The sequence below is a fragment of the Rana temporaria genome, chromosome 8, assembly GCF_905171775.1.
Source record: "Rana temporaria chromosome 8, aRanTem1.1, whole genome shotgun sequence".
In the NCBI taxonomy this organism is placed as follows: Eukaryota; Metazoa; Chordata; class Amphibia; order Anura; family Ranidae; genus Rana; species Rana temporaria.
Window position 1 is genome coordinate 82,254,698 of NC_053496.1, and position 15,645 is coordinate 82,270,342.

Sequence of the window (15,645 nt, forward strand, 5' to 3'; positions counted from 1 at the left end):
TGTGTACGGGGCATAAGTCTTGGATTTCTATCATAGCCTTTTGGACTTTTCATCCTGTCATGAGATGTGATGTATCGAGGTGTTGTAATACTTTGACAAGCTCTAATGCACCTTTTGGTTTGTGAGTATATTTACTAATTAAAGATATGATACATTTTAAGGAAAATGCACTAGGATGGTGCGCCCTCTGTTTTGTTTATGGTTTCCGTATATCCAGACCTCCCCTGTCTTGAAAGGGCAGCAAGGCGAGGCATATCCACAAAAAACAGAATGAGAATATAAGCAACTGCTACCTTTGGGGTTCACTCTCAAGCGCAGGAGGCTGTGTACTTGTTTGTCGGTTTGGACCTCTTAGGCCTTGTACACACGGGCAAACATGTCCAATGAAAACGGTCCGCGGACCGTTTTCATCGAACATGTCCGCTGGGATCATTTGGTCTGATGGCTGTACACACCATCAGACCAAATCCCCCGCGGACAGGATACGCGGTGACGTGGCCGCGATGATGACGCAGCGACGTGCGTGACCCTGGAAGGTCAATGCTTTTACGCATGCGTCGAATCACTTTGACGCATGCGAGGGCTTTCGGCCGAGCGGACATGCCCGGTGAGTCATACAGACGACCGAACATGTCCGACGGACAGGCTTCCAGCGGACATGTTTCTTAGCATGCTAAGAAACATTTGTCCGCTGGAAACCTGTCCGCTCGGCCGGGAATCCGGTCCGGTCGCCCGTACAGACAACCAAACATGACAGTGGAAACTGGTCCGCGGACCAGTTTTAGCAAACATGTTCGGTCGTGTGTATGAGGCCTTAGGCCTTGTACACACGGTCGGACCAAACCGATGTGACTGGTCCGTCGGACCGTTTTCATCGGTTCACCTCTGAAGTGGCCGTACGGGCTGATATGTGTACACACCGTCAGTCCAAAATCCGATCGGGTCAGAACGCGGTGACGTCAAACACACGACTTGCTGAATAAAACGAAGTTCAATGCTTCCAAGCATGCGTCGACTTGATTCTGAGCATGCACGGGTTTTGAACCGATGCTTTTCTGTACTAACCATTGGTTTGGTCTGATGGGGCAGCGGTCCATCGGTTCGGTTTTGAAGCATGTTTTAAAATTTTGGACCGAAGGAAAACAGACCGATGGCCTATACATACGGTCGGTTTGGTCCGATGAAACTGAACTTTGGTTCATTCTCATCGGTTTGGTCCGACCGTGTGTACGGGGCCTCAGAGGTAAGCCAGGGCAGCCAAACTACCATAGTTAGGGTTAGGGGAAAGATGAGTGGTGGCTTTCCAATGGCAACTGGATCTGAACCCATGTAATGCAGATCTATGGCTTAGTCACAAGGTACGGGAAGGAAGAAGCTACACGGTGTGTAGTGAGAGAAAAGTCACTTTTCAAAGGAACTTTTATGATTACACACACTAAAAGCTCATCTCTAAGTTGGGGGAACTGCCTTAATATGAACATTTTTCACTTGACTGCAGTCTGACTGGTCCCGGGAATTGATGAGCGTGGTACCCCTGCGTAGTGCCCGCCCACATGCAGGTAGGGTTGCCCATTCATTTAAATGGGTAGAGAAGTCCCAGACCCTTTTAAAAAAAATTGTGTTGTGATAGCATGCGGTTTTGTGCACATGAAAACGTAGGAATGTATAGATGTATCTGCTAAAGGACAGTGCATTTTGCCTGTGGGTGAGGGACATTCGTAATTTTGTAAACCTACCTGACCCGCACAAGTGTGAAACTAGCCTCATGAGATTACAGATGTTAAGAATGACATTGTATACATTTGTTATACAGAAATAAACATAGTTACAGCATTCTTCTGTTTCTTGCCATAGATTCCACTCAAGAGGTTAAGAACATCGGTTCACACTGCTGCATGGTGTGAGATTGCATGTGATTCGCACCGCACTGCAAATCTCATGTGATGTCCGTGCAATGTGATTTCAGCTATACAGATAGTATGGCTGAAATAGCATCACATTTGGACTAAACTTGCACAGGACCCTTTTTTTTGGTCCACACCAGAATCGGATCGCATGGACGTTCACACCTATGCGATCTAAATCATGTCCAAACTGTCAGTTTGCAGTGTGATATGCGAGCTGAAATGGGGGTGTCATTAACATTGTATTGACACTCCCTGCATTATGCATATGGCAGTGTGGACTGCCGTGCGAGTCAGGTGCAATGCAGGAACCCGCAGTGGATTCACAGTGTTCCCACATCGCACAAGTGTAAACCGGCACTTGCACAACGTCCTTTTCCTGAATTTTTGGTGTGCTTTCTGGTTTGCATTCATGGCAAAACATGGACATGTGACTTAAAAAACGCACCAAAAACACAGACGTAGAAACATTGACTTGCTTGTTTTTGGTGGGCTTTTGAATAACTAAACAAAGTTGCACACGGATGCAGCATGCAAGACTTTTCAAAAAGCAGTGCACCTGCAATGCAATGATGTGAACAGTTAGGCTCGATTCTCACCTATGCATGTTGCTTTTGAGCGTTTTTGCAATGCTTTTTGCGGTGCTTGCTGCGGTTTTTGACGTTAGTTTTTACCGCGATTTGAGTTTTGCGTTCTTATTTTTTTTTTTTTTTAGCCAGTAATTTTTATTTTTTTACATTTCCTTTAACAACTAGCTATAAACAGGTTAAAAAAAATGCAAAATGCAAATCGCGGCAAAATGCGTTTTGGGTGCAGGTCCATTGAATTCTATAATCCTTTATTACATGCAAAACGCTGCTTTTTGCAGGAAAAAAAGTCCCTGACCCTTTCAAAAAACGCAGAGGCACAAAAAAGCATTGATGTGAACATGTTCCATAGGAAACCATGTTAAAAAATTTCCCTGCATTTCTGCAAAATGCATCAAAAAAAGCATTAGTGTGAATGGAGCCTTACATAGGATTTAAAGTGGAATAGTATTCATGCACTTTTATTGCACTGGAAATGTGCATTTTAGTTTGGCAAAAGCACACCAATGTGAGGTATTGTAGAAAAAAAGTGTAAAATTAAAAGCCCAGTAAACAAAGTGTGAAAAGGGACAAAAAAAATAAATAGATGTTGGCAGATGTCAGTTATATTAACCACTTGCTTACTGGGCACATAAACCCCCTTCGTGCCCAGGCAAAATTTCAGCTTCCGGCACTGCGTCACTTTAACTGACATTTGCGCGGTCGTGCGATGTGGCTCCCAAACAAAATTGACGTCCTTTTTTTCCCCACAAATAGAGCTTTATTTTGGTGGTATTTGATCACCTCTGCGGTTTTTATTTTTTGCGCTATAAACAAATAAAGAGCGACAATTTAAAAAAAAATATATATATTTTTTACTTGTTGCTATAATAAATATCCCAATTTTTTTTAAAAAACAAAAAACATATTTTTTTCTCAGTTAAGGCCGATACGTATTTTTCGACGTATTTTTGTAAAAAAAAAATAAAAAATCGCAATAAGCGACTGGTTTGCGCAAAAGTTATAGTGCCTACAAAATGGGGAACAGAATTATGATTTTTTTTCATTATTTTTTTTTTTACTAGTAATGGCGGCGATCTGCGATTTTTATTGTGACTGCGATATTGCGACGGACGTATCGGACACTTTTGACACAATTTTGGGACCATTCACATTTATACAGCGATCAGTGCTATAAAAATGCACTAATTACTGTATAAATGTGACTGGCAGGGAAGGGGTTAACACTAGGGGGTGAGGAAGGGGTTAAATGTGTAGCCTGGGTGTGTTCTAACTGTGTGGGGGGAGGGGGGTGACTGGGGGAGGTGACCGATGCTGTGTGTCTATGTACAAGAGACACAGATCGGTCTCCTCTCCTCTAACAGGACGTGGAGCTCTGTGTTTACACACAGAGCTCCACGTCCCTGCTGTTACCGGCTGTGTCACCGACGATCACGTGTACCCGGCGGACATCGCGGCCGCCAGGTACACGCATCGGCTCCCCAGTGATGCGGCGGCACAGTGGTTACCCGCCGCGCGCCCCCCAGTGGCGCGCGCGGGTAATGCTTTCAAATGACGTCCAAAGACGTCCACTTGGCACCTGAGAACCGCGCTGTTGACGTCTTTTGTCAATAGCGCGGGTCTCAAGTGGTTAATGGAACATGTTATACCTTGGTGTCAAGCATTAGGGCCCTTCCACATGACTGGGCTTAAAAAAGCAGTACGGGCTCCCAACTATCCCTAATTTTCTGGGACTGTCCCTGGTTTGGAACAAAGTCCCTCTTTTCTCCTCATTTGTCCCTCATTTTGGTCTGATCTATATAGTTGTATAAAAAAATATTTTTTTTATCTTTCAAATTCTTCCCAGTGCTAAACCTTTCATCCAATTTCTAAATTGCTGCATTTGTAAATTTCAAAAGCCAGTGTAAAGGAATAGTAGTGGTAAAAAAAGCACTTGTGGGTTTAAGCGGAGTTCCACCCTGAATTTTTTTTTTTTTAAAACCCAGCAGCTACCAATACTGTAGCTGCTGACTTTTAATAAGGACATATCCCTGTCCAGGGAGCCCACGATGACGGCCTCCCCAGGGCCAATCCGTCCATCGGATCGGGTGCAGACGACGCCATAGTAGCTAAAGGAAACCAGCAATGGAGCCTTTAGGTTGGGTTCACACCTAATGCTGATGCGACTCCAAGCAGAGGTCCGGTGCGTCCTGGTTCACCGTTTCAGGTCTAAATTTTGGGCTGAATTCGGACCTGAAACGGACCAAAAGACGCACAGGGCTCCTGTGCAAATTCACACCGGAGCTGCATCGGAGATATGTGAACCGGCTCTATAGGTCGGATTCAACATCCAATTCGCAATTGTGTGAACCCAGCCTCAGGCTTCACAGCCGGTTTCTTACTGCAAATGCGCGAGTCACATGGTGATTTCTGTATGGCCCTATTGTTTTCTGGGGGACACACAGGTCCCAGAAGGCAGCGGGGGGAAGAAGGAGGGGCAGAGCCAGAAGAGGACATGACGTGGAAGTTCCTCGTTAAACTACTAAGGTAAGCGAGAAAAAAAAAACAATCCAAAAAGGAGGAATGGAGGGGTGGTGTCTCCTTTAAGAACAAGTTCTAAATTTGGGTGGAACTCCGCTTTAATTTTAAACCGCTCCTGAACTGTCCTCTATGTTATTTTATCAGTACATGTGCACAGGGTCGTTTATAGTCGTTTCAACTCTAGTTGAGTTTATAGTAATTTTTTGGAACGCAAAAAAATGGGTTCAGAATCTGAGTTTAAAGGCATTTCAAGCGCCAAACGCTTCTAAACGCACATAAGCGTGGTAACTTGCATTGACCTGCATTTTGTTTACAGGCATTTTTCATTTTTGGCTACTTCGGAAAAAAAAACTCTTCAAGTGCAAACGCGGCAAAACACCGCTAGACGCGGCATGTAAACGTTAAAAGCTAAATCATTCAGGAGAGGTTGTAAAAACGTTCTGTGCACATGAAGCCTAATACTTTTTTTTTTTTTTTTAAATGTCATTTTCCTTTAAGGAGGAGGCAGGCGGGGGGATGTGTTCTATGCTACATACTTTTGCTATTAGGTGTACATCGTTCCCATTTATTTTTTTGCGTTTTCAGTGCATTTTTGGTGCGTTTTCTAGTTTTCAGACTCCCAGCATGCACCTGTTAAATTTGGACATGTGACCAAAAAAAAAAAAAAGCACCAAAAACGCACAGGGTCCGATCCCATTGAATTACAATGGAAAGTGTGTTTTTGGTGCATTTTTGAAAAGCGCACCAAACATGCTGCAGGCAAGACTTTTCAAAACACAGCGCACTGATGTAAACAGTAACATAGGATAGAAAAATAATAATTTTCATGCACTTTTGCAATGATGGAAAGGTGCGTTTTAGCACGGCGAGCGTCAATGGTGAGTGCGACAGTGAACTTGCCCCTCCCTTTTGGATTGTAAGCTCTTATGCGCAAGAGTCTTGTAAACCCTGTTTTTGTTCCATTATTCTCTATGGGCATTTCATCTCCCTGTCAAAGTCTATGGGCATTCCATCTCCCTGTCAAAGTCTATGGGCATTCCTTTCTGTCATTCCTTTTAGCATGTCCCTTTAAACTGCACTGTTTCCCTTTATTTTGTAAAGTGCTGTCTCTGTATAATAACATGAATATACATTTATTACCTGCCCTCCCCAGGTGATTTCCTAAAGCTTTGTCCCTGCCATCATTCTAGAAAGGCAGCCCTTTGTCTTCTCTCCCTCCATGCACACAAAGCCTATGATGATCCCACATGTGAACATTACACAGCAGCATCATGCAGCCTGGATTCCCCTGGGCTCTTTAATAATAAAGCCATATGAGGCCAGCAAATAGGCAGCTGCAGACATTTTGCTTCCTGGAAAGGCGGGAGGTGTGTTCCTTGTACTGTATGAGAAGTGCAGAGCACGCTGCTCCTTCCTCTGTCCCCAGCACCATCCTCATCCTCAGCTTCCTTGTCCTCTGCCTGCCCCCCTTCACTGGAGCCTGTTCACACAGGGGGCAGGACACACTCCATACAAAACACAGCAGCTGCAGCTCTTTCCAGCAAAGCCAGGAGCAGCCTCTGCATTGTCAGTGAGTAACTCCATCATTTTCTGGGCTGTATGGGAGAGAAGGGGATGGACAGGGATGTGTGGGATGGGGGGGCTGATGATCACATAAAGAAGGATGAGGAGGAGGAGGAGGCGGCGGGTGGCAATCTGACATCTGCTGTAATGGGAGAGCTGTCATTACAAGGCAGCTTTCCTGTCCTCCTCTAATAGAACTGCACTGTATTCTACACTCAAGGACATCCAATAGAAGTAGCTGCTTTGGTCTGTACTTGTATACATAGGAGACATCTGGGATGGATGATGTAAAGAGCGTTACCTATGGCAATCCGGTAATGTTGCGTGCTAGAAAAAGAACAGCAGGCATGTCATTGGTGGGTACACCGGTACAGGGAGACCACCAGGACTTTTATACTGTATAGAAACTCTACTGTGAACTTGTAAACATTTTGCGCCTGGGGGGATTGGTGGTAATAACAGGCGGTTAAGCCGCAGGTTAAACTAAGATGTTGGCGGGAGGGGGGCGATTCACAATCGCAGCCATCGTGTTTGACAGGAGTACCACTGCTAAATGTGACTCATTTAAGTGAACGACAGCATGTAATGCATACGTTGCTGCAGGCTTTCAAGGGTTAAAACAGACGTATCACCTACCAGCCATCAACTGCCCTCTGAAAAGTGATCCACTTTGGATCACAAGTGTAAACAAGCCCTTATGGACTTGTTCATGCTTGAGTGTCTTTAGTGTTTTTCTGGCATTTTTTTATTTTTTTTATTTGTACAGTTGTTTTTTTGTTTTTTACATTTTTGCATGCATTTCAGGCTTAGGCAAGAAACTGCCTGATAAACACTCATTATGCAAATTTTTTACGTGCTCCTATTAAAGTCTGTTGGGGCCAAAACACACATTGAAGTGCTTTTAGTTAAGCTGTTCAAACCACTCAGGTGGGGCCTTAGAACAATGAGAACAATGATGGGAGATTTGGATTGGTCAGGATGGGATATTGCACTTTGCCCTCTGCTTTATATAGTATACACAGGTGTGGGTTGTGTTTACTGACTGTCACACTTCAATCCATGTTTTTTCCCATTGAGAAGAAATGTTATTAGTTATAATGTTTATGTTGGGCAAAGCATAGCTGAACTCCTGGAATGAGGCAAGGATTCAATGCTCCTTTACCCTAGGTTCACACCTATGCGTTTTTTTTTTTGTGCATCTTGCAGTTTGTAGAAACGTGCTACAATTCATTTAACATGATTTTCTATGGTACACGTTCACATCTATGCGTTTTTGGAAAGGGTCAGGGACTTTTTTCCCACAGCAGATTGTGGTTTGTGTATAATAGACTTCAATGGACGTTGTGTTTTTACATGCGCTTTGCAGCACCCCTACCCCAAAGCACCCGCACCCTCCCCCCCATGTTGTGGGCATGTGGCTTGGTATGGTTCAGGAGGGGGGAGCTCACTCATACCCTCCCTTTCCTGACCTGCATGCTTGCTTGGATAAGGGTCTGATATGGATTTTGGGGTGGAACCTCAAAATCCATACCAGACCCGAAGCTTGTTTTTACATTCAGCTGCCTCAATCGGTTGTTAAAGTGGAGTTCCACCCATTTTTTAATGTTTGTCTAATCTCAGTGTTCAGAATGGGCAATTTTTATTTAATTTGTTGCTTGTAAATACCTTTATTTTGTAGTCCTTCATTACTTCCTCCTCCTCCTTATTTGCCTAGGCTATTTGCAAGGGTTTCTGGGATAGGCATCATGTTTCCCAGTAGTCCTTGCAAACCTGACTGAAACCTATTACATTGCTTGTGCACTGAGCATGTGCAAGATATGCAAAGCTGAAATCCAGGAAGTCATACAGTCTGGCTTCATGATGCCCACGCTTAAGATGGCCACGGTCTATTTCTAGATTATAAACTATCTAAATGCTGTAACAACCTAACAAAACGGACCTTAGTTTACAGACTAACTTTAATAGAATACATTAAGCTTGTGTATTACAGGGGTATTTATATTTAAAAAGTGAAATTGTGGGTGGAACTCCCCTTTAAGGACGCGGTGGCCGGCTTCCCGTCCGCTCCTTAACAACCAGCTATACACAGTTTGTTAAAGAGCAAAAAAAAATGCACTCACAATGGCAGAGGGGATTGATGCCTTCAAAAGGTCTGATGGTCAGGGCATATCCAGACACCTAGATAGGAACTCCACATTCAGGGATCACAAAAACAGGGGCTAAATATTTATATGTACACAAGGTTTCTGAATAACAATAATTCAATAGAAGGGGTGCGGAATAATGCATTAAAACAACTTTAAAAAATGAACTGAAAACACTCTCAGTCAACTTGATGCACAGTATGTAACATTCTGAGAAGACATACACTAATCCCTTCTTGTGGCCAGTGTTCAGGGCAGTCTGTGGATGCTCAGAGCTGGAAAAACTGTGGTTTCCTTGATACAAAGCAGCAAACTTTCTGGTTCCAAAGTCTGCCTCTAGGCAACGTCGGTTTAACCTTACAACAATTTTTTTAGGAGTCTCGTCCTTTTTTTCAAGTCAAAGGATTGGGCCCGGTAGCAGCAATGTATAACAATCTGCTTATTTTGCCTAGGAGATCCTAATTAAGGTTATACTTGCTATATTCCTTGCTCCCTCGTCAGCTGCAGTTCACCTCCAGTGGCTCACTGATGCTCTGGAATTTAGACAGGCCCTCGACATCCTCCCATACAATGCAGGACTACTGCTAATTTGACGCATTGTACAGGCTGACGTCAGGTGCATGCTTGTCCCGCGTCATATGGGCTGATGTCCGGTGCATGCTGGTCCCGCGTCATACGGGCTGACGTCAGGTGCATGCTGGTCCTGAGTTGTACGGGCTGACGTCAGGTGCATGCTGGTTCTGCGTCGTAGGGCTGACTTCAGGTGCATGCTGGTCCTGCGTCATACGGGTTAACGTCAGGCGCATGCTGGTTCTGCGTCGTAGGGCTGACATCAGGTGCATGCTGGTTCCGGGTCGTACGGGCTGACGTCAGGTGCATGCTGGTTCTGCATCGTAGGGCTGACGTCAGGTGCATGCTGGTTCTGCGTCGCAGGGCTGACGTCAGGTGCATGCTGGTCCCACATGGTACAGGCTGACATCAGGCGCATGCTGGTTCCGCGTCGTACGGGCTGAATTCGAAGAGCTACAAAAAGGAAAATGCCTGTGGAATTGAGGGATATGAGCAATTAACCCTAGCCACGCAAAGGTAAATCTACTTTTTCCCTCCCAAAAACTCCACTTTAAGAATGTTAAAGGGGGTTGTAAAGGTAAATGTTTTTTCACCTTAATGGATTCTATCCATTAAGGTGAAAAAACATACGATTAGTGGCCCCCCAGCCCCCCCCCCCCCGTTTACTTACCTGAGCCCTCGAAAGTCCCACGTCGTGAATGCACTGGCTTCTCGGCTCATTCATTGGATGATTGATAGCAGCGCAGCCATTGGCTCCCGGTGCTGTCAATAAAATTAATAACGCGGCACCCACCCTCCTCATGCATCCTCCCTTCCTGGCAAACTCTCAGGAGAGTAATGCCGCATACACACGATCGGAAATTCCGACAAGAAAACCCTGAATTTTTTTCCGACGGAATGTTGCCTCAAACTTGTGTTGCATACACACGGTCACACAAAATTCTGACCACCAAGAACGCGGTGACGTACAACACTACGACGAGCCGAAAAAAAAACAGCTCTCAAATTTTTGTTGTTGGAAATTCCGACATAAAAAGTCAGATGGAGCATACACACGGTTGGAATTTCCGACCAGAAGCTCACATCAAACTTTTCTTGTCAGAAATTCTGACCGTGTGTACATGGCATTAGAGATGTCATAAGCCTAGGCTTTTTACCAGATAAGAAACAAGATGTGGGCTGTATAAGGTATTTACTGGCAGAAAAAAATGTTTTACTATCCAAAGTTAAAACAACAAGGGCAGAAGAATTAATAGATGGAAAGTTGAAAAATTGACTGAAGTTCTGCTTTAAGTTAATTATACTTGCTAAACATCTCTGGTGACCTTGCAGTGCTGGAGAGTCGCTTACATTCCTTGCCTTGTGTGACCTTTATGTGTAGTATTTAAAGTTTATGCCTGCCATTGGAGAAATTACCCTTCACTTTCTGTCCCAGAGCCTCAACAGTAAGTAAAAGGAAATCTCCCAAAATTAGAGGAATTTACCTCTTAAGCCCTGTACACACGATCGGATATCTGATGGAATCTAATCCGATGGATTTTTTTGTTGGATATCCGATGAAGCTGACTTTCATCAGTCTTGCCTACACACCATCGGTCAAAAATCCTATCGTGTCCACACTCGGTGACGTAAAACACTACGACGTGCTGAGAAAAATGAAGTTCAATGCTTCCGAGCATGCGTCGACTTGATTCTGAGTATGCGTGGATTTTTGACCGATGGACTTCCAAACAGACAATTGTTTTTTCTATCGGTTTTTATCCATAGGAAAATTTTAAAACATGTTCTATTTTTTTTACCGATGGAAAACAAACCGATGGGGCCCACACACGATCGATTTGTCCGATGAAAACGGCCCGTTTTCATCAGGCAAACCGATCGTGTGTACAGGGCTTTAGACGGTTATCCCCAGAACAGGTATCCCCATTTGACAATCTTTCTTTACCTCGGGAACTCCAGAATTTTGGGTTTCCCCTCATTTTATTTTTCATGGTGACAAAGATCACCTAGAGGGGTAATCTCCACAATAGGGACACATACAGCAATAAAAACTTGACAGAGGGTCTAACTATTCCCTGCTCTATCCCAAAAAATATCAGTTATGCCCTGTACACACGACTGGTTTTCCCAACGAGAAAACTGCAATTTTTGCAGTGTGTATGCTCCATAGCAGTTTTCCCGATGAGAAAACTGCCCGCCAAAAAAATTAGAACCTGCTCTGTTTTTTCGCTTGTGTGTATGCTTTTCCGAGGGGAAAAAAAATATGCATGCCCAGAATCAAGTATGAGACGGGAGCGCTTGTTCTGGTAAAACTAGTGTTCGTAATGGAGATAGCAGATTCGTCACGCTGTAACGGACTGAAAAGCACGAAGACTGAAAAGTGTGAATCGTCTCTCACCAAACTTTTACTAACACGAGGATCAGCAAAAGCAGCCTAAAGGGTGGTGCCATTTGAATGGAATGTCCCCTTTTATAGTGTCGTCGTACGTGTTGGACGTCACCGCACTTTGGTCAAGCGGCTTTTTGACTGAATGTGTGTATGCAAGGCAGGCTTGAGAGAATTCACGTCAGGAGAAACGTTGGGTTTTGGCATGTCAGGAAAACCGGTCGTGTGTACAGGGCATCAGAGATACTTTAATGTTTTATCTGCTCTAGGCAAACCTACAAACATGCTTTGTTGCTATGGGTTCCCTCAGCGATAATCTGCATTTGACAGGTGTATGTGATCATTGTGTTCAGATAAATGGGCACTTCTCTTGTGCATGCGACTATGGTTTTTTTAAAAGACATCTGCAGCACAGCATTTCTCAAAAGCATGAAAAACTCCTTATAGCATGTATTTTTCATCAATAATATGCTGAGTACTCCTCTGAAAATGTCCATCTGAAACCGAATCCCTGTAGAGGGAAAATGACACGGCAGTGACACAGTGACCTGATGACGTTACCTGCTATTGTAATCTGTGACTATGACAGTCCATTTACATCAGCCATAATGCTTGTCATTCTCCACAAATTCCAGATATTAAAACTTGCTTGAAGTTTATGGAAAACTTTTGTAGGTTTGTTAAACGTTCTGTTTAGTTATGACAGGTCTATGAACAGTCCCTATTGTCAGGGGTAGGGATGATGTTCTAGGCTTCATATACACTGCTGTTGTAGGGCGTGTTCACGCTGTGCGGTGACTGGGGTTTATTCTGGTCTGTACTGAGGTATGGATCTTCAGTTATGGAGCTGAAGGAAGTGCCAATGGATGAACAATACGGTGATGTCTCTGCACTTGTGCTCTGTTGAAAAGTACGAGTCCCTCTGCTATGGAGGCAGATGGGACTTATGGTGTTTTCCATTCACAGATCTCTGTGAATGTATGATGTGGATGTGCAGACCTAGCAATTAGAATTGGTATAATTATATTTAACTTTTTAGTAAATTAGTTCTGGGTAGCTGTAGAGCCACTTGATCATTTTAACTGCATTGTACAGGTGGCGGTAGTCCCACCACCACCACTGTCCTCTGTGGGCTCTCCCATTCCTCCATAGAGCTGGGACTGCGGTAAATATTTTCCAAGATGGAAAATGGAAGGCGCTCCCTTTCCTGATCTCTTCTGCAACTGAACAGCACGGCTGACCTCGGCAAATCTCAGGTAGGAAGTCTTTCCAAGGTTTGCCAAGGTCAGCCGAAGTGTCCTCGGGCCTTTTTGGCCATTTCCAAGACTCTCCAGCGCCCCCGCCTCTGGCCGCATGCAGTATTGCATCCTATTGAAGTCAATTCAGAACTACCGTATTTATTGGGGTAAAGCGCGCTCCCGCGTATAGTGCGCACCCCTAAAGTTGCCCCGAAATTCATGTGAAAAAAAGATTTATGTACTTACAGTTTGGTGTCTTGCACGGCGTCCATCGGCGGCCTCGTCGGGTCCGGCGTCCGTCTGCGGCTTCGGGTGTCCTCTTCGTCGGGTCCGGCGTCCTTCTGCGGCGTCCTCCTCGCTCGTTTCCCACTTTCCCGCGCCGAGTTTGAATACTGCGCCGGCATATACCGAGCGCAGTACACTCGCGTATAGTCGGCAATGCTTGCGCTGACGTCCTGGACGTACAGGACGTGAGCGCGAGTGTAGCCGAGACTGCCCGACTATACACAAGTGTACCGCGCTCGGTATATGTCGGCGCAGTATTCAAATGCGGCGCGGGAAATCGGGTATCGGCGTATATCGCGCACCCACGATTTTGCCCTGATTTTCAGGGCAAAATAGTGCGCGGTATACGCCGATAAATACGGTAATTATTTTCGTTTCCATTGACTTCAATGGGAAAACTCGCTTCGATATGCGAGTACTTTGGATTACGATTATTCTCCTGGAATGGATTATGCTTGTAATCCGAGATTTCACTGTATTACACAGTTGGTATACTGTGATTAGTGGGCGTATAGTAAGGTGACCAGATTTTTTTAATGAAATCCGGGGACATATTTTTTCTTTACTAGTAATGGCAACAATCAGCAACTCTCTGCCCGTCGCTGCCCGCCTCACAGCCTGTCAAGACTTACTCTTCGGGCCCCGGGTACTACTGGGTGGGGAGCGGAGGAAGATCACTCTGCCAGGGAAAGCAAGGAGATATACAGGTGGCTGGCCAGGATTTGAGCCAAGGCAGAAGAACATGTGAGCGAAGCTGAATGGGCATGCGCCCGAAACTGAAGAAATGTTCCCTCCGCTCCGACCAGCACATGATCATCAGAAAGGGGCACAGATAATGGGAAAAATACAACCCCCCTATGCTAGTAGGCACGGCGGAGCAGGGGGTGTGTAATTCTAGATTTTTTTATTTTAATTCTGCACTGACTTTCTTTGAAATTGACCCTGCCCCCTATTAAATCCAATCTGGGGACAAAACCAGGGACAGACTTGGTCCGGGGACATTGTCCTCAATCAGGGGACTGTCCCCTGAAACTGGGGATGTCTGGTCACCCTAGCGTATAGGCCACCTGACGACTATTTTTTCAGTGTTATTTATAAAAGGCAGTGGGTAAATAATGGGCAGCTGATCTGTTGAGACATACCTCAAGTAGAACAGGGGTTAATGCAAAAATGCATTGTGCCATTTGTAAAAACAGCGTTCAATGCAAATGCCATACCTGTAGGCCTTTTCTGTCACCTATGCAGCCTGGCTGAAATACAGGCAGTCCCCAAGTTCCGAACACCTGAGTTCCGAAACAACTCCTACTTACGAATGGACCTTAATGCCGGCCGATTGTGCTCCACGCTGGTCCTGGATACCTCCGAGCAGCTGACTTGCAGTGCCGGACACATCCCACACTGCAGTACTACATGTACTGCATGGCCAGAAGAGCCCCAGATAACATAACTAACTGCATGCCTAGAAGGGACCCATACATCCCACATCCCTGCACAGGCCGAAGTTGCACTTAAAAATGCACTGTTTTGACTTACACACAAATTCCACTTAAAGCGGGGTTCCAACCACAATTAGCATTTTTTAAATGTATGTCCTTTCATCATGCGTTTTTATAATATAAATCCAGTCACTTACTATTTTACAATCCGCCGCCGCTCCGCATAGTTATTCAAAAAAGATAGTTTATAAACCGTTGTCCACACCGTTGTCATTTTGCTTGTGGGCATTGTGAAGGGAAATGATGACACACATTTCCCAGGAGCATTAGCGTGCTGAGGAGCCGAGGGAGATGATGTCAGAATCCTAGGTGATTCCGAAGGCAGATTTTGTGGGAACGCATAGCAACAGGCATTTCCAGGTGAGTAAAAAAAAATATATATTTTTTTTTCTTTTTTAGGTCTAATGAGCACCATAATGAAAAAAAAAATTTGGGATGGAAACTCCACTTTAAAGAGGGGGTTCACCCTATAATTTTTTTTTTCTAGCATTAAATTAAGCATAGTAGCACGAGCTACAGTATGCCTTTATTTATTTTTTTTGCCCGTACTCACTGTTTAATCCTATAGTGAAGATTCAGACTCCCCGCGGGGAATGGGCGTTCCTATCCAGATGGAAGATGATTGACGGCCGGCTCTGGCGCATCACGCTTCTCCGGAAATAGCCGAAATAGGACTTGGCGCTTCACGGCACCTGTGCCTAGTCTGTGCGCAGGGGCCGTACAGCGCCGTGAAGAGCCGAGACCTACTCCGGCTATCTTCGGGGAGCGTGACGTGCCATAGCCGGCCGTCAATCATCTTCCCTCTGGATAGGAACGCCCATTCCCCGCGGGGAGTCTGAATCTTCACTATAGGATTAAACAGTGAGTACGGGGCAAAATAAATAAATAAAGGCATATTGTAGCTCGCGCTACTATGCTTAATTTAATGCTAGAATGTTGTTATTGAGGGTGA

General features: G+C 44.9%; 1 protein-coding gene across 7 annotated transcripts in view; it reads left to right on the plus strand.

The window, feature by feature from the left end:
- The window catches only part of STAMBPL1 (STAM binding protein like 1), an 80,614-nt gene that overhangs the window by 9,733 nt on the left and 55,236 nt on the right, over positions 1 to 15,645 (plus strand). The window contains exon 1 of one of the 7 annotated variants that reach the window (XM_040362094.1): positions 6,361 to 6,581. The exons of 1 other annotated variant lie outside the window; for it this stretch is intronic. Coding sequence is in view for 2 of the 6 variants with exons in the window: in XM_040362087.1 (XP_040218021.1) it covers positions 6,853 to 6,930 (78 nt within the window). In the remaining 4 variants the exon portion in view is untranslated. Of the gene's footprint in view, positions 1 to 6,360; positions 6,582 to 6,690; positions 6,931 to 15,645 lie in introns of those variants that run through there. 5 more of the 7 variants (XM_040362092.1, XM_040362087.1, XM_040362088.1 and 2 more) reach the window with 5 other exon arrangements.